We start from the raw sequence: 27,004 nt of genomic DNA on the forward strand, positions 1-27,004 counted from the left end.
ATTAATGGCCATGTGCTTATTTGACCATTAGCAAGTGACAATTTAAAATAAGGGCTCGTGTGCTAATCTGCAACCCATTTTTGGACAGTAAGGACTCATGTGCTAATCATGCACTAATTGGTTAGCATGCTGCAATGTAGCTGTACTAAGGGCAGAATGTACAAAGCTCAGACACCATGGTAAAAAATACCTTGGTGGGAGCAATTGTTCTTCAACGGGTGATGCTTTATATCAGTGGTCTCAAACTCAAACCCTTTGCGGGGCCACATTTTGGATTTATAAATTCTTGGAGGGCCGCAGAAAAAATAGTTAATGTCTTATTAAAGAAATGACAATTTTGCATGAGGTAAAACTCTTTATAGTTTTAACTGTTAAAGGAAAGTTTTATAAACTATAAAGAGTTTTACCTCATGCAAAATTGTCATTTCTTTAATAAGACATTAACTATTTTTTCTGCGGCCCTCCAAGTACTCTATTTTTTCTGCAGCCCTCACATTTAAAGTTTAATATCTTTTCTTTCTCAAAACTGGCACATTTCAATCACTATATTGAAAATAAAATCATTTTCCCTACCTTTGTTGTCTGGTGGCTTTATTTTTCTGTACTTTCAACTATGTTTCCAGGGCCTTCTTGTACTTTGACTGTTTTTCTCGCCATCTTCACTTTCTGCCTTGCATCCATCTTTGGAATTAACTTAATGTTCAATTTTTCTGCTTTCTTTTCAAAATCTACGTTTCCATGTCTTACCTTCCCTTCCTATCTCTCTCTTCTTCCGTCCTATTTCCATGGTCTGGCATCTCTTTCCTTCCTTTCTCTCCCTCCCGCCTTCCTTCTTTTCCCCTGGTCTGGCATCTGTCTCCTTCCCTTCCCCCTTGCCCTGGCATCTCTCCCTCCCCCTCCATGGTCTGATATCTCCTTTCCTTCCCTCCCTCCCATGAACTTGGCTTCTTCTCTTGTTCCTCTCCTCTCCCTTCTCCTTCCTTCCCTCTCTTTCCCCAATTGGGTGCAGCAGCAACAGAAGCAGCATTTCCCTTCCCCCTTTCCTGTGCAGGAGAGGCATTTCTCTTCCCCTTTACCTCCCTCTCCCTTTCCCTGTACAGCAGCATTTCCCTAGGGTCCCCCTTTCCTATGTAGCAGAAGCATTTCTCTTTCTCCTTCCCTTCCGTTCTCTTCCTTGTGGAGCAGCAGCGTGTCTGGCTGGCTCGTTCCATTCAAAGCTGCGGGTGGCAGCACCTTGCGAGATCCGCGCCTGCGTCTGAAGCCTCTCTGCTGTTGTGACGTCAGAGAGGCTTCCGATGCAGGAGTGGATAGCACGAGGAGCCATCAACCCGCAGCTTTGAACGGAACGAGCCGGCCAGACACGCTGCTGCTCCAAAAGGAAGGAAAAGGGGAAGAGAAATACTGTTGATCGCGTCCAGACCGCAGGCCGCAAATAAAACCTGGAGAGCCACATGCGGCCCATGGGCCGCGTGTTTGAGACCGCTGCTCTATATGAATAGCTTGCAAATTATATGCATGTTATTTGTGTGGAACAACCCTAGTAAAAGGAGGAGGAACTGTGCCTGGCACCTGCTCAGAAGAGCAATCGCTAGGCACAGCTCCTCCCCCTCCATCCCTCCTGTTGGTGAATCTTGAGAAACCCAAAAAAAGCTGCAGCCCCTGCTCTCCCTGCTGGCTCAGCAGCAGGGGAATCCCCGAACAGCTGGACCCCCAAAGCTGCTGGTTGGCAGCATCATGGCTTTCCCTGCTGCCACTCAGCTGAACAACAGGGGAAGCTCCTAAGCCACTGATTGGTGGCTTTGAGGAATCCTGCTGGCTCAGCTGTTTGGGAATTCCTCTGAGCTGGCAGGGAGAACAGGGGCTGCCAGAGTCATGAGCAAGGTGTCGGTGTATGCTATATCTGCTTGCAGGATGCTCTGGATCATGCAGTGGGTGGGCAATTTAGCATCCAAAGCCATTTTAAGCAGACTGCCCTTCAAAGGGCAGATGCTATTTGGTAAAAGCTTAGATAACCTTATGGCCAGTGTGGTGGATCGCCATCTTAAATCTCTGCCAGACAGCAGACCTTGCTGACCCACTGGGGAAAGCAGAGGTAATTTTCATTCCTTACAACGTTCCTGCTAGTTCTACACAGGTTCTTTCGCTCAGAGATCATATCAAGGAGCCAGACAGAAATTAAGAATCTCCGGATGCCAGCAACCCTCGGGGTCTCGCATTAGTACAATCTCCAAGAAGTCACAATGATGCCAAGTCATTAGCTGTGCTCCTGCACATTGGTGGAATGCTGTTGGCATTCCAGAGGGAGTGGGAGCAAATTTCCTCAGACTGCTGGATCCTAGATCTTATTCAAGATGGTCACAAGATCATGTTCATCGACTCTCCAGCCAGAAAAAGATGCCAGGGTATGAGTGATGGTGCAAAGGCTATTGGATGTTCAACCCATAGAATCAGTTCTTGAAGAAGAATCAGGATCTGGTAGATACTCCATATACTTCATACTGCCCAAGAAAGGCACAGAAGACCATAGACCAGGGGTGTCCAACCTTTTGGCTTCCCTGGGCTGCATTGGCCAAAAAAAATGTTTCTGAGGCTGCACAAACACGCATTGTGGCAGTCATCTGGTACAGGGCCAATGGACCTCGTGGTCCATAAATCGTCTGGAACTAAGAGCCATTCGTCTGGCATTGAGGGCATTGGAGAAGTACCTGGAAGGAAAGGCAATCAGAGTGTTCTCTGATAATGCCACCACAATAGCTTATGTGAATAGATAGGGAGGTACCAAAAGTGCCCCATTACATCTAGAAACCCGGATGTTGATCAAGTGGGTAGAAGTTCATCTTCAGGTGCTCTCCACAGCCCATGTAGCGGGAGTGGAAAACATACAGGCTGATTTTCTCAGCCAACAGACACTAGACCAAAGGGCATGGTCACTGTCTCAAACAGCATTCAACCTCATTGTGCAATACTAGGAAAGTCTGGCAATGGATTTGATAGCTTCAGCCAAGAACACAAAGGCAAATTGCTTCTATAACCGAAGAGACAAACTGGGAAGCACAGGGTTGGATGCATTGGTTCAGCCCTAGCTATGTTGGTTAAGCCCTAGCTATGTGTTTTCACCGTAGCCTGGGATGGGCCGGGTCATCAGCAGAATTGTAAATCATTTTGGGCTTGTGATCCTGGTAGCCCCAAACTGGTCTTGCTGGCCTTGGTATGAGGATCTAGTGTGTCTCCAAAAAGACAGATGCATCAAACTACCAGTTCATACAGGGCTTCTCAGTCAGGGACCAAATCCCATGGAGAACCCAGAGTGCTTTTGTCTTACGGCATGGCTTTTGAACACACGGCCTTAACCTGTAAGGGTTATTCAGTCATTTCGACTCTTCTCCAAGCTAAAAAGCCATTGATGTTTTCAGCTTACATTAATGCCTTAGAAGGCTTTCAAGCTTTAATGCTCCAAAGCTGAGGTGGAACCTTTCAAGGTGCCAAGTCCTATGATCGTGGTGTTCCTACAAGCTGGACTAGAAAAAGGACTATAGGTATCATCTTTCAAAGTCCAGGAGTCAGATCACTCATGCTTCTGAGCTCAAGGAGGAAGGCTTATCGCTTGCAATCTATCTGGATGTGATGCTGTTTTTGAAGGGGACGCTCAGGGTGCAACTTCTGTTGCACCAGCCTTTTCCGTCCTGGAATCTTAATATTGTCTTGAAGGGCCTTTTAAGCCCCCATATGAGCTGCTCCAAGAGGCATCCCTTCTGGAGCTCATGGTAAAGACAGTATGTCTGGTGGCAATAGTCTTGAGCATGGAGGATATCGGAATTGAAGGTTCTTTCCTGCAGAGGGCCCTTCCTCAGAATTTCAGAGGCTGGAGTTCCAATGTGTATGTACCTTACAACCTTCGGTAGAAAGGATCAGCCTTTCACATAAACCAAGAGGTTTATTTGCCTGTAATTAAGCAAGATAAGATATTGCAGAGGCTGGATGTACGCAGAGTTTTTACTTCACTACCTTGAGAGGACTAATGATTCTCAGCTTTCCGACCATCTTTTTGTTCTAACCAGTCAGTCAAGACGAGGCAGACCAGCTTCCAAGGCATCTATTGTCAGATGGGATCGTATGACAATTTTGTCGACATATATTGGCTGTGGCAAACAGCCACCTATTTCTCTCGAAGCTCCTTCATGGATGAAGTCCCAAGCAGTTCTTCCCGCAGAGATCTGTAGAGCAGTGACTTGGTCTACTCTCCACATCTTTACATATTCATACATGTTTACAAGGTTCTGCAGAGTGGATGTGGTGGCTCATGAGGACACTGCTTTTGGGTCCTTAGTTTTGCGGGCAGACTCATCTGTCCCACCCTAGACATCTGACACTGCTTTGGAACATCACCTAAAGTTACAGACTCCTGTGTTTATGTAACAGAAAGAAAGATTAGGTTCTTACCGGGATAATCTTCTTTCTGTTAATGCACACAAGAGTTTGTATGGCCTGTCCTGTGAGTTTTGCATTTCGCCTGCTTTCTGCCTCGGACAACTCTATAGTCCGGAACTAGAGTTCTTCTCCTGTCAGTTAGATGAACATGTATGAATATATTACTAATAAAGTAGTGAGTTTGCTGAGCTTTGGAGCTCCTTATGTGTTAATGCTAGTTGCATACAGCAGTTTGATTCATTGGTACATCTATGTTGCAAGTTCATGATGATCAATGTTCTTTTTCATGAGACAGAGCAGAACAGAAATGCATATCTCCAGGCGCCCATCCTTCTCTTTTCTTCTGTTATAGTGGAGATTGATTACTTTGGTACAAACTGAAGAGAGAGCTGTACTCCACGGATTAATCACCTCGTATATAGACTCCCATGTGTATTAACGGAAAGAAGAATATCCAGGTAAGAACCTAATGTTTCAATTACCTATATTCAAACTAAGTCAAGGGCTTGGTTGAAAAGATCTAAGGAGATGGAGCAAAACTAAGGAAGTTCTAATTGACAAATACTGTATCTAACTACAAAAATAATAAAATTAATTTCAGTATAGCATTGTAGAGCATTTTTGAGAAAAAGTATGAAAGAAAACTCATGCATTGTAATTGGGTTCATAGGGTTTTTTTTTCCCTCTCTGAGCATACAAAGTTATGATAGCGATTCCAGCAGAGAGGTAAACTTTAGAATAGATCTTAAGGACCCACTATAGTATGAGGGAAGTAAATTGGTTGTCTAATTGACTTGGTTTTCATGCAATTTGAATGTCAAGACATAACACTTTTTCTTGTTTGAAAATAGGTAGATGTGTGTTGCATTTTATTATTTTAAAAAATGTGAAATTTATACAGTGATAAAACTGGCTGAACAGCTAGACCTGTATGTCCCTTCTAAAAATTCCTAACAAACTGTTTATTGTAATTTTCGCTGTATTTTTTTTTGTAGTTCCGCGACCTTTTCCTAACAGATCCTCTCTGAAAATTCTTAACAAACTGTATATTGTAATTTTCGCTGTATGTTTGTAATTCGTGACCTTTCCAAACAGATCCTTCGGAAATTTCTTAGCAAACTGTATATTTTATCTTTTCGCTTTCTTAAAATTCCTGTACTCTGTATTTTCCTCTGACTATCTGCATATTGTAATTCGCTGAATGTCCAGCTCTCTTGAATGTAAACCGCCTAGAAGTCGCAAGATTATGGCGGTATAGAAGAATAAAGTTATTATTATTATTCAGAGAAAAGTCCTACTTGCTTTGGGGACTGTTGTCTTTCAGTGCTGAAGTATTTGCTTTGTTTCCCCCCTCCGCCATATGCACACACTTAAAGTTGTACTTGGGATAAAAACAAAAGTGGAGCCAGTTAATGGAAAAGCAAGTGCAGGATAGAGGGGGAAGAGTCAAATTATCTCTTGACTATTAGGACAAAATATCATCATTTTGCTTTTGGTGATGTGTATCTCAGTTATGAAGTTCAGCCTAAGCCTTTTGTTAAATAGAGGCAGTTCTCGAGCACTGCTGTGAAAGTGATCTATGCATACTTCCCCTTCCCCCCCCCCCCCAAACATTTGAGAATATTGTTGGCAATCTGTTTGAATAGCAGTTTGGATAGCAGTGTTGGGTGTATGGACATTGTCTTTTTGACTCTTAGCTAGATGAAGTGTTGGTATTGTGAGCTGTTGCAGTTGCACTTAAAAATGAAAGTAGCATAGCTTTCAGCAAAAGGTTGTATGTACTGCATGGTCGTCTTTAATAACGCACGCTGATTCTTGGAGATTTGGATGAATTTGCATGTGTGTGCTATTACTTCCTTTTCAACGGAAAACCTGATTTTTAATATAATCATATGTCTTTTTTCCATTCCCCCAACAGCTGGCTTGCCTTTGGGAGTTCTAAACTTGGCCAAAGTAAAACCGTATCAAAGAGGCTTTTTCTGTAATGACGACAGCATCAAGTATCCATTCCATGAAAGTACCGTCACATCCACTGTGCTGTACACTGTGGGGTTGACCCTTCCTATTTCCTCTGTAAGTAGTTAACTAGGTAGTGGGAGAAGGGCTTGGGAGACGTCCTAGAATTCATCCAGGTTGTCATGGCTTGGAATGAAATAGACGAAGCAAACTTAGTCATTCTCAGGTTTTGAAACAATTTCAGATTTTTTTTTCTCCTACATCTCATCGCTTACATTTTGGATTCCAAATGCAGTTTGCCTTGTTTTTCCTAGGGATACATCTTTTACTTGAGATATTACTACAGACAGGGAAATGTTGTAGTGTTCATTACTGCATTGCTTTTTTTATCATGCTTGTTTTGCATCAGCTTAAAACCAAAGAGCATCTCATCAAAGCTGGTAATATTCCTGCTTTAGAACAAGAAGATGGTGAAAATTTATTGGACCTCTGTTTCACTTCATATCACAGAAAGAGAGCTGATTGCTGAAGCACAGCACGTTTTACCAGTTATACAGTGTTTTAAAACCTGTAACCTCTTTTGAGCAGATGCCCTAAATCCTATTCCATACTGGACACTCTAGAACAATACAAGTGCCACTTAGATATAATCTAATGGAGTCTGAACTCTGTTGACAAGTCTGAGAAAAATTGAGATTGTAGCTGGAAACCGAACAAAAATGTGACAAAAGAATTATAAATAACTGACCTGACGAGTCCCATAAAATTACTACTAATTTCAAATATATGAATAAAATGATATAACTTGTAAAGTCCAAGAAGTGTAAAAATATGGCAAGAGAGATAGGATTGACTAGCATGATGGGGCCCATAGGTTACTGCAGATTAAAAATTAAAGATGGAGTCAAGTCCCGTGGTCACCATTTTGTTTGGTTTTCAGCTACAATCTCAATTTTTCTCGGTCTTGTCATCAGGTTAGTTTCAACCCTCTTTATATATGGTTATGTTAGTTTTATCCGCTTTTCAAATCTGGTTAGTTTTGCATCTGGTTACTTTTATCCCATCACTCTTATTTAGTTTTTCACTAAATTCATGGTGCACCAATTAGATTCAATTTTCACTCATTCTGTTTAGTATCTACATTCACTCTCAGTAAATGTCCTCATCATGTTGTCTACCTCACACTTTATGGATTTTCATCTGTCAAGCTATTTATGATCACATATTCACGGGTGTTATTAGTATCATTTCTTTCATACAAGTATTAATTTTGTATGATTTTCTACATATTTTTCTCAGAACCCCTGACACAGGTTTACTGAAACATGGACCTTGCTGGGTGTGACCATTTGGCACAGATGGTTATGAGATCAACTTGTTCTATGCATTCATGTGTATGTAACGTTAGGACATTTTTAGATTTTGAAGATTTTTCAATAAACATTGCATTAATTTATTTGCTGCTTCTTCTGTGACTTCCAGAAGCTACAGTTCCACTTTGTTTTGGATTTGCTGTATCAGCACAGTTATGAGCAATCCAAAATCCCTCTATCCACTCTTAATCCTCAAGAGTTGCTAGTGGAAGGGTGTCCAACCTCAGCCCTCACCAGGATTTCCCCAATGAATATGAATGAAATTCATTTGCATACAATGGAAGCAGTTCATGCAAATACATTGCATGCAGATTCATTGGGGAAATCCTGAAAACCCGACTGGATTGCAGCCCTTGAGGACCGAATTTGGCCAATCCTGTGCTAGTGGGTCAGGTTTTCAGAATAATCTTAATAAATATGAGAGAGAGAGATTTGCATGCTTACTATCTCCATTGTATGCATTTCTCATTCATGCATGTTTATTGGGGACATCCTGCAAACCTTGACCCATTGCTAACTATCGGGGACAGAGTTGAAGACCAGACCTCTTATAAATTAGAGCCATTGCAGCTACCATAACTCTTCAGAAATCATGTTTTACTGGTCTTCGCTTTGCAATACTACTTTGGACCAGTCCTTAGATAGTACTTACAGATCTGTTTTTGTGATCTGTGCAACTCACTTCATCATCTGATCAGACTACTGCTCAACAGTGGGCAAGTTATTTACAACATTTAGTGGTCCTGAGCACGGAATTCTATAGAGAGGTTCTCTCTATAGAATTCCACACCCTGAGCTTAGGAGTTGCTCGCTTGTGCGCCTGATTTACATCCTGCTTGTTGATGGAGAAAACAAAGTTGCTGACCTGTAATAGTTGTTCTGCATAAATAGCTTGATTAATCGAGCATATAGTCTCTCCTGCCTCCCCCGAGAGCTGCATTATTCTTGGAGCTGTGTAACTCTTTCAGGGACCTGAAGAGAGAACTTGCACTTAAGAGAGGCTCAGAATTTTAAAATAGGGTAATTCCTCAGCTCTGGAAGGGTTATTATCTCCTGTGGTCATTCACTGTGTTCTTGATTAATTCTGTTACAGATTGCTATATACATATTGAATAGCACAGTTACCACAATACTTTTCCCAAGATTGCAGAGGCAGCTGCAGAAATGTTTTAAGAGGAGTGGTAGTGTAACATAAAAATCCCATATATATGGATGTTTAAAAGCAATAAATTCAAATATAGTGGTGGTGGGAGGTAGAAAATTTATTTTCTTGTCACCCTTGTGGGCACCTTTGCCAGATATGTCCTGAAGGTTCTACCCCCTTTTCAGAAAAATTAGGAGTTCTACTTCAGGTATTTCTCCTTCCAAAGATGACTGAATCTACAAAACATTTCTAGTTCAAGAAACATTCAACTTTTTTCTCTGGGTTCTTGCAGCTTTTCTTAGATCAAAACGATTAGCTATGCTCTCTGGATATCACAAAGGGTTACACCCATATACAACTTTTGTCTGCACCTATACTGGTTCTGTGGCTCTGTATAGTCAATCAATATTTTTACTACAAAATTTTGCCTTTCGGCCTGGCATTTTCACACTGTTCACCAAGTGTCTGATATTTTTGGCACCAACTTTATGAATCCAAGGGTTCTACAGTCCCATGCTATTTTATTAAGTTCTGAGAGTTTGAAGTCAGTTTTTCCAAAATCCTAACTTCAACCCTCTCTAGCTTTAAACTTCATAGGGACCCTGCTCAACATGATTCACCTCAGGGCGATTCTAACTCGGCAATGACAAGTTCATTTGCTTCCATTTTGGAATCAAGTCTATTACCTTCAATCCATCTAATCTAATCTAATCTTCTATTTGTGTGTCGCGCTTACCTACAGGCTCAAGGCAACTTACAAAGAGAAGTGGAAAAATAGAGAGTTAGGGAGGAGAGGGGCCGCACAGGATTGAAAGGCAGAAAGAGGGAACATGAAGAGTTTAAGTATCAAAGAGGAGGGTTTTCAGTTTTTTCCAGAATGTGGTGTAGGTTCCGTTCTGGTTTCTGTGAGGTCATTCCAAGCTTTCACTCCTAGGAAGGTTAGCATGGAGTGAAAAAGTTTCAAGTTTATTAAAAGTTTGTTGTACATGCAATGTCAAGTATTTCAATGCGTATGACAGTTTAAAATTGGAAGACAAAAAATAAAACAATTTTATACAAATAAACGTACAGTGTATACGTACAAATAATTACTGATACAAATGGAGAGGGGGATTAATTGTAATCTGTTGAGTGTTCTGCGAGAGATAGTTCATGCCTTTGAGAAGAGCTGAATGAGTGGAGCTGCTGAGTTTCCATGAAGTATTTGGTGAATGATGCATGATGTTTTGAATTTTATTCGTGATGGGATGGTTATCCAGTGTAGTTGTTTGATGAAGGCTGAGACCAAGTCATATTTTTTTAGACTGAAGATTAGTTTTACAGCTGTGTTTTGAATGAGTTGCATTTTGTGGACCAATATGGTGTTAATTCCCATGTAGATGGAGTTACAGTAGTCCAGTTGTGATATAATCATTGACTGCACAATCAGGGCAAAGTGGTGCTGATGAAAGTATGGCCTAATGAGTCTTAGTTGTCTCTTGGTGAAGAGGGATTTTTTTTGGAGGTTCCATGTTACTGTTCCCTCAATCAAGCCTTAAAAGTGGTTTAGCAGTTAATGCAGTGGACGTTGAATCAAGGCACACAGGTTAGTGCAGTGGACATTGAATCAAGGCACACAGGTTCAAGTCCCACTTTGAACATGACTTCTGCAATCCATGTTTTCTCTTCATCTTCCTTGTAGAACACTTCAATGGTTCCTGCCATCTCTAGTTTCCAGCTCATCAGTTTTTAATTGGAAGCTATACTCATTGTACTTTTCCATGTTGCAAATGCCTTCACATCTAAAAGTTCTCACCCTGAACTTGCCAATTATATTTGTGAAGCTCACCTGACCAGTTTTCGCACACAAGGTCACGTAAGTTCACTTGCACCCCTTGGAACTCAGAGCAATTTTCGATACTCTATACAGATTTTTCACTACAGTATCTTCAAGTCCCTCTAGTATACTCCAAGAATCATGTTGGAAACATCCAGAGAACCATCTTAATAGCAGTGCTGCTAGCAGAAGTGGTCATGGTTTTCTTTGTTATACTCTTCCTCATCAGGATGCTTCATGCTACTCCATATATTTAATGTTTGATTTCCTTCTCCTCTAATCCAATTCAGATCCTAAAACCACTTCAGTCAAAGTTCACCTAAGTATTCTCTGACTGTTCTTTCTTGTGTTCTCAAGTTATGTGGGGATTTTCCATATCTTACCACCTCTAAAACTGTTTCCAGTGGTTTGGGGTCTTACTGTTGTTCTTATCAGACTGCTAAAAAAAAACCTTTTCCGGCCAATGTCTTTTACACATCTTGGCTATCTCACTTTTGGTGAATATCTTAATCCTCATCACTTGTGCAAGTCAAGTGAGTGAGCCTTAAGCGTTGGTGTGTTACCCATCTTTTAAGCTTTCCACCAGGATGCAGTAGTTTTCTGCTTTTATCCTGGATTCCTACTGAATGTAGTCATGGAATCTCATTGTGCTTCCAGTTTTCTTCCCAAGCTTCATTCTCTTCCTGGAGAAACAGCTCTTCATACTTTATTCTGTAAACGAGCCATGGCTTTTCTCTTTCAACAGGCTAAGTCACATCCAACATCTTACAGTACGTAACTGTGCTGCAATTTTTCACAATCCGCATGCGATTTAACAACTTTGAACAGTTTAGTGCCATCTGCAAATTTAATCACCTTACTTCCTCGCTTGTTCTAATTTCCAGATCATTTATAAATAAGTTAATAGTACCGGTCCCAGTACAGACCCCTGTTAAGAAAAATGACCATTTAACCCTACCCTCTGTTTTCTATCCAATAACCAATTCCTAATCCACAACTGAACTTTGCCACCTATCCCATGACTCTTTAGTTTTCTCAGGAGCCACTCATGAGGAACTTTATCAAAAACTTTCTGAAAATCTAGATACACTACATCAACTGGCTCACCTTTATCCGCATGTTTATTCACATCTTCAAAGAAGTCAAGTAAGTTGGTAAGGAAGATCTCCCTTGGCTGAACCCATGCTGGAAGGCAAGGTATGGACAGGAAGAGGTGCTGCTGGACTTGGTGGAGGGAGGAGGAGAAAGACGGAGGATGGATGGGAAGAGTACTAGGCCCAGGGAGAGAGACTGTACTGGGGGAGGGGAAGATATACTGTATGAGAGAGAGAGACTGGATCAGGATGGGGGGGGAGAGGGGGCAGATGCAAGGCTTTCAGGGGGACTGCAAGAAGAGATTCTGGCCCGGAGATGGAGGTGAGAGGAAGGGGAGTGATAAAAGAAACGGAGAAAAGATGCTTGGCATAGAGAGAGCATAGGGGCAGAGAGAGGCAGTGCTGGATGAAAAAGGGTAGGAACATAGGAGCAATGCTGAACATTGGTGAGTGATAACGGCACAGAGGGGAAATGCTGATCTCGGAGGGAGGAATAGGGACAGAGGGACAAATGCTGGACAGGGCACGAGAGGGGCATCGATTGTAGATACTGAATATAGGGGGAAGATAAGGTCAGAGACACAGGAGAGATGCTAGACATTGGGGGGAGGGAATACGGTTAAATACAGAGAGGAGAGGCTGAACAGGATAGGGAAGGAAGATGAATGGTGGTTAAGAAGAGAGAAGAATTATTAAATGGACAGGAGTCCCCAGAAAGAGACACTTAGCTTAAAGTGAATGACAAATTGCTCAGACCACAAAAGTAGAAAAGTATTTATTTTAGTCAAAATTTATTAACCCTTTAATTGGTAGATGATGAAACTGCTGCTTTATGTAACATGATGTTGAATGAGAGCAGTAATGCCAAGGTAATAGGAATTTGGAAATGCAGATCTCCCATAAGAACCATAGAAATACATGTTGCTTCTGAGCAACAATGCCAAATAAAGGGTTAATTTGGAATATGTCAGCTGAGGGAGGTATGCATTTCTGATATCTTATATTTCAGTTTTCTTTTTCTCTAGTATTGCTGTATATGGAGAGTCGACTTCTTGAGATTTCAATTTCAGTGTATATGTATGTATGGGTGTATGTTTATTTTTTTGCCACTTTATTTGGCATTTGATACCTTATATTAAATAACCTACAACTATTTTCTTTCTAACATTTATCTCAGGTCCTGCCCCAGCCTCACCCACATTAACCTCCCCAAACAGCAGAACCACCAACTGCCTATGGGAATGGCATTGGTAATCTGTATGACTGGGCATAATCTCTAGTCTGGCTACAATAGCAAATGTTTTCAATCTGTAAGGCTGACTTTCTGTTTGCTGGGTTTGTGTCTGAGATTTACATGGTACAAATATTAAAAATGTAGAATACACTATCGGGTCTTATATCCCTATCCTTTCCCTTGTCCCTGTGAATGATACAATATGAGGGAGTGCTGAAAAGATCTCAACCCAACCAACGTCCTAAATTCTGAGCTGAAAAGAGTGTTATCTTACTTCGTTAAGTTCCAGTTTGCAGAAATAAAATGCTATGTTTTGATATTGTTTCAGGGCAGACCAAACAAGGAGTGGGTAAGGGACTGAACACTTCAACCCAAGGAACAAATCCATAAGACCTGGACTTTTTATAAGGCTTGGTTTTACATATATGATTTGATTTGATGTTTATTTTTGCTTATAGTAAAATTGTATTTGTTCCTTGGGTTGATGTGTTCAGTCCCTTCCCCACTTCTTCTATGGTTTGCCTTGTCTATTCGTGGGGGGAGGGGGGTTCTTTCCATTTGGATTGTTTTATTGATATTGTTTCAGATCATTGATTGAACCATATCCACGTCATTCTCTTCTTAGTTGAGCTGAGAACTTTTCAGCACCCCCTCATGCTGCTCTTTATTCTACAATTTTAAATATGTGCTGGTGAACCAAAAAAAGATGTGCTGATGTGTTTTTTTAAATGGAGACACTGAGTCTAGGAAATTAAATTGTTCCATGTTAATTATGGCAACAGAGTTAGAAAATGAATCCCACTGTATAATTAACGGCCCATAAGGATAGTCAAAACCAGCCTTTTCTAGTAATTTTTGAGAAAACTCACTGAATTAGCAGTGTGTGAAATGAGTGATTTGGTGTCATTTTTGTACAAGAGAGTTCACCAGATGTACATAGCTGATAGGCTGTGCCAGCATGATTGCTGGTTCTTTACCTCAGTTTTGGGTACATTTCTAAAGATCACACGTAGGTTACATGTAGTGTATGTTGGCATTCCAATCTTCCTTCCTCCCCTCACCTTGTTAATTCTTTTATCTTACTGTCTGAGTAAATACATCCTTATTTGTGCAGTCAGAGAATCATTTCATAGCAAATATGCCATTTTGTCTGTGTATAGTGTAAGTGCTCAGATATAACATTACTGTAAATATTAGCAGCAAAATGAATGCTGCTAATTCTGTGTAACATTCTTGCACTTAAGTCTACTGATATAGGAAGAGCACTTTCCATCACTAATAATCAGAACTCATGGAAAACTAGCGTTCTGTGGACATCCAAAAAGCTACTCTGTGTGGGTACATGCATGCACCAGATAAACGGCATTCCAATCAGTGATATATTGTAACAGTCTTCCTAGAAATTGTCTACTGATTCTATTATTTTTCTTTCAAATATTATTTGTACTTGGTGACAATTACTCCCCCCCTTTTACAAAACCATAGTGTTTAGCGCCAGCCGCAGCAGTAACAGCTCTGATGCTCATAGGAAGTCTATGAGCATCTGAGCTCTTACCACCATGGCCAGCGCTAAAAACCGTACTACGGTTTTGCAAAAAAAAAAAAAAAAAAAAAAGGGGGGAGGGGGGTATAATGTTTGCCATTGTTTATTTCACTCCCTTTTCTGCAAAAGATTGCTTAAATGTTAACATCAAAATTGGAAGATTGATGTCCAAAGATTAATGTATTTTATTGTTATACTAAAGATATAAATGTCATCTCTAACTTAAGTCATTTTTCTAACGGCTATATTGTTTCAGTTAGTTTTTAATTTGTCAGATAAAATATATACATCTCAAAAAAAACAAAAATTTCTTGTACTTGTTCTTCAATAGGGTGGGAGGGTGCGCTTTGCAAAGCTTATGAATTTGTTCTCTTCTGGCCGGTGGACTATGAAAGTAAATAAAGCCTAGCAAAACATCCAGGTTTCACTCTACAATTTCACATGCATGTCCTTAGTTGGACTTTTGTGGAAGACTTTAGTCAATAGACCAGAAATAGCCATCAATTATTGCCGCCTGTGAGATGGAACCAGAATGGTCTCAAGGAATGTAACTTTTTATAGCCATTCCACCTTTTCCTTAAGCCATAAATCTGTTCTCTCAAGCAGCTTTTGTGTGTATGGTAAAGAACGTGGGAAACTTTTTTTTTTTTTTTAGCATTTTTAAAAATATATACAGTATATATTTTTTATTAAGTTTTTCAAAATGGTAACATAATTTCACACATTAATAGCATTTTTTAAATAGAATTTTAAAATGTGTACATAATAGATATTACAAATAATTTCATTTGTGCAACATAGCACAAATATAATAATAAAAATAAGACCCCCTGCACCTGCACAAAAACCAATTTATGCCACGTAGACTGATGTCCCTGAAGGCAATTGAGATAAACTATCGGATTTTTAACAGATTTTTTTTTTTTATCGGTTTTGAAATGAGATCCTGTTAATAGGGAAACTTTTTTTTTTTTTTTTTTTCTCAAATCACCTTTTCTCCTGGCATTGGTTAGCTTTATCATCACAAAAATATCTGATTGTACTTAAGCAGACCTTGTAAAAGGGTTCCCTTGTGCTGAATGTGGTAGATTGCCACAGGTGGTGAGCAGTACAGGTCTGATTCTATATATGGCACTCCTAAAAATTGGTGCTGACTAGAACGGTGCTGTGTACCTTTTAGAGAATCAAGCATAGTGCCTGTGCACCCATTTATGCCAGCTAAAACCAGGCCTAAATTGTGCGCAAATTGGGCATATTCTGTAACAATGTGCATAACTTTTAGGAATGCCTATGATCTGCCTTGGTCATGCCCCCTTTTCAATTCATGCACTGTAGCTGGGGCATATTTTTGTATAGAATTGAACTTTCCGAGTAACTTTGTGGGTACTAACTAGTGTTAACTAGTGTCAGTTATAAGGCATTAATTATCAATTATTGGCACCGATTAGGCATGAATTCATTTATGTGAACAAATTGGCTGCGCTCATCAATTTGCACACAGCGCTTAAAACGTCATATTATGAGGTAAGTGCAAAGCCTGTGTGGTAATGGTAGGACGATACCAGCATGTTCCATATAGTTAGAGCACAGAAAACCCCCCACACTGCAAGTGTATCATCAGTAACAACACACAGTAAGCTACTGTGCACTGACTGCAGGCTACAGCACCTGCCCATTCCTCCCCCCTCCCCCTCTTTCTGGGGTATGGAGTTCTCATGTGAATTTGTGCTGGTAGACTGTGCCCGCATAGTAGCAGTTACTGCGGCTGTGTGCTGTTACCATGTGCTAATTCATGTGCTAGATACAGGGATCTCAAAGTCCCTCCTTGAGGGCTGCAATCCAGTCGGGTTTTCAGGATTTCCCCAATGAATATGCATGAGATCTATGTGCATGCACTGCTTTCAATGCATATTCATTGGGGAAATCCTGAAAACCCGACTGGATTGCAGCCCTCAAGGAGGGACTTTGAAATCCCAGCTGGTCATAGAATAATGAGCTTTTCATTCTATATGCTGGCAGGCAGGCCCAATAAGAAGACCTTCATATCTCAGGAAATGGTTAACCCTGGTAATTCAAGAGATATATGCTTGTACAATCTTCCATAAGTTACTCATTATATATGAGTGTAGTGCCACTTTAAAACATGAAGCTTCCAATCCATGCCAGATTCTTTGTAGCTAAACCTCATAACTCCTGAGCTGCAGTAGGTTCTATCTGAATACTATCTTATCAACATTTTCTGTGTTGATATTGAAGATTGGGATAAATCTTCTCTTAAAGGATTTCTACTGTTCATCTGACAGAAAACCATTCATAAGAACATAAGAATTGCCGCTGATGGGTCAGACCGGTGGCTCCCGCGGTGGCCCCTAGGTCAAGGACCTGAGCCCTGAGTCTAGCCTTACCTGCGTACGTTCTGGTTCAGTAGGAACTTGTCAACTTTGTCATGAATCCCTGGAGGGTGTGTTCCCCTATAACAGCCTCCAGAAGAGCGTTCCAGTTTTCTACCACTCTCTGGGTGAAGAAGAGCTTCCTTACGTTTGTACGGAATCTATCCCCTTTTCTCTTTAGAGAGTGCCCTCTCGTTCTCCCTACCTTGGAGAGGGTAAACAACCTGTCTTTATCTACTAAATCTATTCCCTTCATTATCTTGAACGTTTTGATCATGTTCCCTCTCAGTCTCCTCTTGTCAAGGGAGAAGAGGCCCAGTTTCTCTAATCTCTCACTGTACGAAAACTTAACCATTTTAGTCGCTCTTCTCTGGACCCTTTCGAGTAATACCGTGCCCTTCTTCAAGTACGGCGACCAGTGCTGGACGCAGTACTCCAAGTGGGGTTGCACCATGGCCTGGTACAGCGGCATGATAACCCTCTCCTATCTGTTCATGATCCCCTTCTTAATCATTCCAAGCATTCTGTTCGCCCTTTTCGCCGCCGCCGCACCAAATTGCGCGGACGGCTTCATCGACTTGTTGACCAGTTCGCCCAAGTCTCTTTCCTGGGGGGTCTCTCCGAGTACTGCACCAGACATCCTGTATTCGTGTACAAGATTTTTGTTACCGACATGCATCACCTTACACTTATCCACGTTAAACTTAATTTGCCATGTCACGGCACATTTTTTGTGCATGTTTTTGTCCTGTTGCAGGTCTTTGCAATCCTCCTGCGTCTTCACTACTCTGAATAACTTCGTATCGTCTGCAAATTTAATCACCTCACTCATCATTCCAGATCGTTTATAAATATGTTGAAGAGCACAGGCCCAAGCACCGAACCCTGCGGCACTCCACTGGTGACGCTTTTCCAGTCTGAGTATTGTCCATTTACCCCCACTCTCTGTTTTCTATCCGCCAACCGGTTTTTGATCCACGTGAGTATTTCACCCTCAATCCCATGAGAAATTGCTAATTAAAGACTTTCAAAATAAATGTATTCTTTATCCAGGGACATTTTATGTCTTTATAGCTTACAGGTTTTGAATATCTACAAATTTCAAATAGAGATCAATTTGATTTCTTTTCTTGAATCATCAAAATCCCACATGTTGTCTTGATCCCCCATCTGACTGAACTTCTGAACATCCTGGTTCAGAAATATCTGAGATGAGAATCTTAAGGGAAAGAAAGGATTGTGTCTAACTGAGGCAGCAAAGGATTGTCTAGTTATCTCTACAGATTTATTTAACTGATATGCATAATACTAATATAGAACCATTAGCAAGCCCTCTTTTTCTGTCTGATTATATAGAACAACTCAGGCCACCCTGAAAAACCTTAATTCTCAGATATAATCAAATACAAATGCTTCAGTTCTTTTTGGGAAAAGGGAACAACCTCGGTAGAGTATTCATAATCCTTCTAAGATAGCAAATGTCATAAGGATCCTTTTTAACTAAGGAATGCCAACGATTAGTATGCACTAAATGCTAAAACTGTTGGTGCATCTTAGTAAAAGGACCCCATAGTGAGCTCATAGCAATCATTCCTTACATAAACACATTTGAATAATTAACTATAAATTTATAAAGAGAATCTCTATATCATTAGTAATGATCCATCTAGGGATATATAACGCCCTTCCAGACTATCTGACCAAATGCTTGAAAATATATAAACCTAATAAAGTTTTGAGATCAGAAAATAGGATGCTGTTAGATGCAAGAATAAGAGACGAAATTTAAGTAGGCCTCCACTAGAAAGCCTTGTTTTTCAATTGCGTGTCCAGTGCTTTGGAATGGTCTGTCCGGAGCAATACGTTTTTTGTAACAATATACTGCTATTTCAAAAATTACTTAAGGCTCATTTTTTCATCTTAGCTTTTAGCTGTTCCTCTGACATCCAATAAAATGTTTGAGAATGACTACAATTTTTTTGTTGAACAATGTAAACAAAACTGATGTTTATAATGTATTGTGCAGCACTGCATACGTCTGGTAGCTATAGAAATAATTAATAGTAGTAGTAGTAGGAAAATGTATGGTAAAATTTGACCTCTACTGTGTATGTTTACTTGTAAGCCGCTTAGGAGATAAGCGGATAATAAGTTCTTTAAATAAATAAATTAGTACATTAGATTCTGCCTTCTACTTGGGTAATTTTTATAAAGGTTTTTCCTCATGTAAAACCAATTTTACATCTGATTTACACCAGACCTCTCTCCTCGCCCCTCCCCTTTCTAACTGTCATTTTCCACTTTAGCACTAAGGATATACATAGCGTGTTCTTTAACATGTATGTTTAAAAGTTACCAGCAATTCAACTCTTAATGCTGTATTCATCATATACTAACCATAAATTTTTTTTTAAGCTGGGGGAAAGTAAAGAAATGGGGGGTAGAATCCCAGTGGTGGGTGTATAAATTGCTCATTAACCTGAAAAAGGGGGAACTGGGACAGAGTTTGTGACATGCACACATTTATTGCTGCCTCGGAGCCAGTATAAATGTGTGGATTGCATGCATTGGAGTTGACTTCAGGAGCCTATTTTAGAAAGGTCCATAGAAGCCTATGTTTCCTTTATAAAATAGGTGCATTTTTTTACTCTCGAAGGAGTCTGGATGCAGAATGTGCAGCAGAGCGGGAGACAGGGGAGATGAGGGAAAGAGAGGAGATTGGTTGGGGTGGATAAGTTTTAAAAAGTACCCAAAAGCAAGGACATCCCATATTTTTCTGTTGTGCAAGCTGTGTTTCTGTTATCGTTCATATTTTGATATATGTCCGTTAACATGATTTTGATGCTTTGTTAGTTGTATTTGCTCTTGGATTAATAAAGATATTTAAAAAAAAAAAAAAAAATCAGGCCTTGGGGGATAATTGTACTCTTTGTGTAATCCGCTTTGAACTGAAAGGTAATGGCGGAATAGAAATCTGTAATTAGAGTATCTTAGGACTAAATTCTATATATGGCACCCAAAAAATTGGCGCCAAAAAGGTGCCATTTTATAAGCCATGCTTAAAGTTAGTTGCAGTTTATAAAAGGGTGCTTGTGCCCGGGAACTCTAACTAAATGTCATTGTGTCCATTTGCACCAAGGAAAATGTGGTACAATGCCTGTGCCTAAATATATTCTGTAGTGTTCCTGATCTGCCTATGACCCACTTAATTCTGTGCCCCCTTTTTTGACTCATGTGCATAACTTGTAATTGATTTTAATTAGCACCAATTAAGCCAATTATTGACACTAATTAGCTTGTTCAGCTTAATTACCATGCAGTTTTTAGCACTTTTATAGAATTTGGGGGTCTTTGTTCTGTGCCTCTGATTTTTTTTTTTATTTATTTATTTCCCCCCCATATTTAGCTTTGAGTCTCAAGACTCTACCAAATATTATGAAGAGAATTAAAGGAAAATATTGTAGTTAAAGGAGGCTTTTTGATCATCAGTAACCCATCAGCAAACAGTGAGCATCAAGGGCCCAATACTGAGACCATGGGAGGCAGTCTGGCTACCTCCCATGGTCTGCAATGAGCCCAGATATTCAGTATCAGAGCTGTATCTGGCCACCAGCATTGAATATTCAGGCCATTGTTCACTGTTGTAGACTTAGCCAGCCAAGCTAATAGTCAGTGGCTTGCTGACTAAGGCCTAGAGGCAGAAGATAGACCTATGTTTTAGGCGGGTCTACCTAGCTGCTAGTCTTAGCCTGCCAGATGCTGAATTTTGACAGTAACTGGCTATGTTGAATGACGCAGATGGTCACTGTTCAATCCAGGGAACAGGATATTCAGCCAGAGATGGCTGGCTACCTCTCGCCAAATATCAGCAGCCAGCCAGCTATATGCTATCTGGCGGCCTGGAGCTGTTCCTGGCTGGCCAAATAGCACTGAATACACGGTGCAACAAATTTTACCTTACCTTTTTTTTTTCCTGAGGCAAGACGAAAATAAGGTTTACTTTATAGAATTTGACCGCCTGTGTATGAAAATAGCCTCAGTTTTCTCCTATCACGTAAAGTTTTTGAACAAATCGCAAATATTAATAGCATGAGAAGTCATAATGTAATGCATTGCACCGATTTAACTAAGAAGGAAAACCCTAATACAAAATCAACGATTTAATCTCAACAGTGCTGATGAAGCTTGAAAATTGCTAATGACGCAATACAGCACATTGTTGATGATGCAATAGGCCTACAGAGAACTGCATATTCCAATTCCAACTCTGCCTCCTCACCCGTAATAATTTAATTATATAGGCATTATTACATCATCATTAAAATTAATACTTTAGCTTAAAAATCTAATGTGAGGCAAACTGTTTTAATATTTCAGAGATTGTTATAACATTTTTTCCAAGCATTAAAAAATATAGTAAAAATGTTAATTTTTGCATTATAATGCTCTTTTGCCAAAAATCAGAGGGTTACACCAAAAAATTAAGGTCAGTTTTGAATTCAGTGACCCCAAATCACTATAGAACACCCACTACAATTCATGCCCCAAAACCTCTGTTGCACAGTAATATCAGACGGCCAGCGATCTAGGACAGTGGTTTTCAACCTTTTTACACCTATGGACCGGCAGAAATAGAAGAATTATTCTGTGGACCGGCATCGGTCCGTGGACTGGCGGTTGAAGAACACTGGGCTAAGTCGTGGGTCAGACCCCGCCCATCTCTACTCAATCTCCACCCCAGACCCCGCCCTCATAATAGTACTAATTGCACCTTGCACGTCCAGTGCCTCATCTGGAAACCTTCCTTCTGACGTTGCAATGCCAGAGAGAAGGCTTCCGGTTCAGGCGCAGGATGCCCGTTGGAGCCACTGCCCGTGGCTTTGTGCACTGAATCAGTTAGGAAGAGGGAACTGGCTCGAAGATAACGCCGCATCGATCGCACCGTGGGCCGGCGGTTGAACAACACTGTTATAAGCCTGATGCACATGCTGGCCCTGTGGACCGGCAGGAAATTTCAGTGGACCGGCACTAGTCCATGGACCATTGGTTGAAGAACACTGATCTAGGATAAAGGATTAACATAAAATTGTTGTCTGTATAGATATGGAAGGAAATCGCTGAATGAGTTTTTTGTTACTTTTAAAAATGGCATTTAAACTTAAAACACAACTTGTTCTGAAATATATGCCTAAATTTAGTTCTTGTGAATTTGTTTTCCATGTGCCGCTGTGAAATTGTACAGTTTGTTTGAGTTGGCAAACTTGGATCTCCACTGAGCAGCTGTTGCTAGTCTAAAAACATTTACTGTCCCAGCATTGACACATCAGTTGTTAACTTTGCTACATTTACTAAAAATATAAAATGGCAGAATATTAAACCTTCGGTACTTTCTAGGGCACTAGGAATCAGTTTGGATAAGTAATAAAAATAGTTCAGTAAACCTAGCTGAAATTTTCCCCTCAGGATATCCTTGTCTCTGTACTTGGAAAGATGGCTTAGGAAAACTTTGTGCTCAAGTGTATCTGCTACAGGATGTTTGGTCTGATCAAATCTGATGGTTCTTAGTTTCTAACAGATAAAAAGGAAACTTGTGGATAACCCTTATTAAAACAAAAAATAGCCTTGAACTTAACAGGGAAATTTAGCATTCTTTCAGTAACCTCACAAACCCAAGTAGTGTCGGTCACTCGGGAAACACAGTTTCTTAGCTCTTGCACATCCTGTCACTGATCACCTCTGTCTTGCCACTCTGTTATTTTCTATAATGTACTGATATGGCAGTCTGTGATCTGTCAAATAAGCCATATTTAAATTAGAAAGGAGAAAGCCCTCTAATCAATGGGTTTTAAGGGACCTTTTATTTTTTTAAGTCCAGCTCCTAGCTCATTTGCTTCTTCAGGCTCCTTTGTATTGCACTTCATTTGCAGCTATCCTATTTTTCCCCCTCTCTCCTCTTCAGTCTAGCCCAGCTGTTGAATGTGACAATCCTTTGGCTATGAGCCACAGACTGGCTCCCTCTAGAACCTGTCTGGTACATATGCTTTCTGAGTGATGCTGCTATTAATTAATTATAACTGTTGGGTAATGGATAGAATTTTTCCCCCTTCTGCAGCATCCCCAGATGTAGTTTGGCCTGATGGTTGTGAGTGTGTCTTTTAATATACTGTTCTTCTATTGAACTTAGGCTTTGTGATAGAGGAGAGTACGGTGTGTGTGTGGGTGGATGCAGCTTTTCTAATAAGAAATTATTGCATGCAAATGCAATTGGTAATATTATGAGCTGATGTGTTACCTTTTAAAAAAATGGATATATCTAAGGCAGCCATGATATATCAAAGTACCGGTGTTTGTGCACTTGATGGTTAAAAATAGAGTGTATAACAAAAAATCCGAAAATATCAAGAAAAGGATGTCCAAAAAAAATCAAAAATTAACCCAACACCCTCAAGACACAGGTCTACATATCACATTATATTCGAAAAGGAGAAAAGACCTCAGTGTCCAATAGGGGCTCTATTTGAAACCAGCTTGTCTATGTCTATGTGGGTAGCCTATAGAGCCCCTATTGGACACTGAGGTCTTTTCTCCTTTTTGAATATAATGTGATATGTAGACCTGTGTCTTGAGGGTGTTGTGTTAATTTTTTAAAAATAGAGTGTAACATAAGGCTCCTTTTACTAAGCTGTAATAGCAGTTTTAGCACGCGCTGAATTGCCACACGCTCTAGACCCTAACGCCAGCATTGAGCTGGCGTTAGTTCTAGCCGCGTAGCACGGGTTTAGCGCACGCTAAAATTCTGCGTGCGCTAAAAATGCTTTCGCAGCTTAGTAAAAGGAGACCATAGTCTTTTCAATTACACCAAAACATTAATGTGTTTATCACAGATCACTGTTCAACAGATCATATCAAGGGCTAGAGTTATGAAGATACTCTAGCATTAACTTTTACTATACTGCAAGTGTGCTGGTCCTTTTTGCTAATAACAAGCATTAATAGTATTAGTGTACCTTGGTAACTCTATCCCTAAATTGCTCCCTTTCCCATGGATTATATAAAGAGTGCCCAAATACCCATGCCCATATCTGAGCATGATCCAGAGATGTGTGCAACCTACCTGATTATGAGCCAATTAACATTGGCAATTGGATGCTAACAATTGACATTAATTGGCACCAATTAGGAGTTGTGTGTGAAAATTTGGCAACCCTACCCAGCACCTATGTTTCAGTGCCATTTACTGAATCTGGCCCTATGCCCATATCGGTGCTGATTTGCAAGCTGCAGAGCCAGTGGGTATTTTAGTAGGCTTATTTTCATCAGTTTTTTAAATAGGGCTGGAAGTGAGACACTGCTTGCGTTTGCCCTTTCTATTGCAAACGCAAGCAATGTCTCACTTCCGGTTCACCACACAATTGTTTCCCACATATTCACCTTTATAGGACCCCCAGGGACCCCTGAAGAAGACTTTTTGTCGAAACACGGACCGTGTTGGGTCCTGTATCCCTAGTGGACTAGGTCTTTTAAGGTTTTTATGTGGATAACCTATTTTTATGTGGATGATTTTGATGTAACTTTGGAACTTTGACTCTTTTAAATAAAGTCCATTTAGGAACATCGTCACTCCACAAAGTGTTTATGGTTTTCTCTGGATTTTCTTCTCTGTGGATATCTTGGGGTCAATTCCTTTTGTTTTTGCCTGTTGTCATTAGCAGGCAAGAAAAGATGAACTGTGCTTGAACTTTTAAGGCACATGAGATCTTGGTTTTTAGAGAAATTTTTGAGCAAGTTCTGTTCTAGGCTCAGTCCCATTTAAAGCATTTGCTGCATTACAGGTGATTAAGAATAGTGTCAAACCTGGATATTTTTTTTCAGAATATAGAAGAAACCAGTGATTCCAAGACACGTATGTTTGGAGAAGTAGAGCTAATGTCAAGGATGTAGTATGGAAGCTATTGTAGGTTGATGGCTTATGGTGAGGTTAATATTTGAAAAGGGATGGACCATAGTACTTTATTATAATTTATGATGACAGATAATGGCCCATCTAGTCTGTCTAATAAGGTGGTTGGAGTTGTAACTGCTCTCCCCCATTCCTTTCATTGCTGTCTCTTGGATGATCTGCTCATTGCTAGGTTTCCTTCTTCTTGCTATTTAGTTTATCTCTATGTATATGCTTCTGTGTGTTGAGTTTTATCACCTTCTCCACTTAAAGGGAGGTGGGGGATGTTCTAGGTTTCTAGGAAATATTTTTTCACAGAAAGCTTTGTAATGTTGTTTGAGTCCGTTTTTGTGCAGCTTTATGGCAGTCCCGATTCTTTAGCTTTCTTCATGCACTTATTCCAAGTTGTTAATTGTCAGGAACCTGAGGACTTGAACAGTAAGTGCTGTTCCCTTTGACCTGTCCAGGTGGGTGTACATTTTCCCCTTCACTATCCATTTGGGGCTTTTAGCTTGATGGTAAGAAAACAAAGCTTTATGGCAGTATTTCTACAATACAGTGGTACCTCGAGATCTCCGAGAATCTCGGAGAGAGCAGGAACTAAGGCCTTGAGCATGCGCAGATGCTCAAGGCCCAGCGAACAGGAGGACAGATCTTCAGGCACCAGCACCTGCATGTCCTGTGCGTTGGTGCCGGTGCCAGGTGCCAGATGGGGGGGTAAGTGATGTGTTCGGGTGGGTGATGGGTACGGGGAGGATGTCGTATCGCAGCGGGGGGGGGGGCAATGCGAGCGGGGGGATTCCAGATCGCGGGGGGGATTCCAGATCGCTGGGGGGATGGCAGATCACGCGGGGGGGGGGGGCCTTCGTGAGTGGGGGTGGAGCAATGCCGGTTCTCGGGGGGGGTAGGGCAGTGCCACTGGCTTCAGGGGGGGAACAAATCAAGCGAATTTCCCTTACTTTCTATGGGGAAACTCACTTTGATATACGAGTAATTTGGTTTATGAGCATGCTTCTGGAACAAATTATGCTCGTAAACCAAGGTACCACTGTATTTAAAACCATTTATAATGCACCAATCCAAATACAATTAGCTGTTTGCCAGGGCAGGTTTCCAATAATACTTAAAATCTTATACAACAAATAGACACACATAAGCATAAAATAAGCAGTATACTGTGGTACCTCGGAATCCGAATACCCCAGAACTTGAACAACTTGGAATCTGAACTATTTTTTTAATTAAATTTTGCCCCGGAATCCGAATGCTGCTTTGGAATCCGAATATATGGGAACTGCAAGCGTTGCTCAGCCCAAAGCTTCCCCTCTGATTCCGGTTCCTGTTTCCGCCTAGGTGGGTCGTGTCAGAGGGAAGCTTTGGGCTGAGCACTGCTTGCAGTTGCTGTTGCCGATCTTGGTGCCTATGCCGGTGGGGGTCTGATCTTGCTGTCTATGCCGATTGGGGGGCCCGATCTTGCTGTGTGTTTACTGTTAAATTTATTTGAAAATCTGAGTTTGTGGGACCAAGGAACGGATTAATTTACTTTCTATTATTTTCAATGGGGTAAATTGTCTTGGAACTCCAATGTTTTGGAACTCAAACGGGGTTCTGGAATGGATTAAATTCAGATTCTGAGGTACCACTGTACTTTCAGCTGATGACATTAGAAAAGCTTTTGTAAATACACCTTAGGAAAACAAATACCATATACTGTATGCTCAAATATAAACAGAGATTTTTGGTCTAAAAAAACAAAGGCCCCAAAATAGGGGTCTCTGCTTATATTCGGATCGTCACCTACCTGCCTCCACCCGGACTTGTTGCAGGCCTCCACCAGGCCTGCTATATGGCTTGCTGGGGTTGGCCGAGACATGAGGAATGTCTCCTGTACCAGCAGACTCTGCCAATTTTTTTTTTTATCTTCCTCCCACCTCTCTCCGCGAATCTTTTTGAATCCCTCATGGTGCAGCGGTGTACCAGGCAAGCGAGCTTTCTCCACTTCTGTCCCACACTGAGCCCCTCCCTGAATGGCTGCCTCGAGTTCTCATGGCCCAGCAGTGTACTGGACATGAGCGACCTTTCCTTGC

General features: G+C 40.8%; 1 protein-coding gene across 3 annotated transcripts in view; it reads left to right on the forward strand.

Moving 5' to 3' along the window:
- The window catches only part of PLPP1 (phospholipid phosphatase 1), a 213,155-nt gene that overhangs the window by 40,133 nt on the left and 146,018 nt on the right, over positions 1-27,004 (forward strand). For 2 of the 3 annotated variants that reach the window (XM_033931282.1, XM_033931266.1), the window contains exon 2: positions 6,347-6,501. The exons of the other annotated variant lie outside the window; for it this stretch is intronic. In XM_033931282.1, coding sequence (XP_033787173.1) covers positions 6,347-6,501 — 155 coding nt within the window. The remainder of the gene's footprint in view (positions 1-6,346; positions 6,502-27,004) is intronic. 3 annotated transcript variants of the gene reach the window in all.

Source organism: Geotrypetes seraphini, chromosome 1 (genome assembly GCF_902459505.1).
Source record: "Geotrypetes seraphini chromosome 1, aGeoSer1.1, whole genome shotgun sequence".
Lineage (NCBI taxonomy): Eukaryota > Metazoa > Chordata > Amphibia > Gymnophiona > Dermophiidae > Geotrypetes > Geotrypetes seraphini.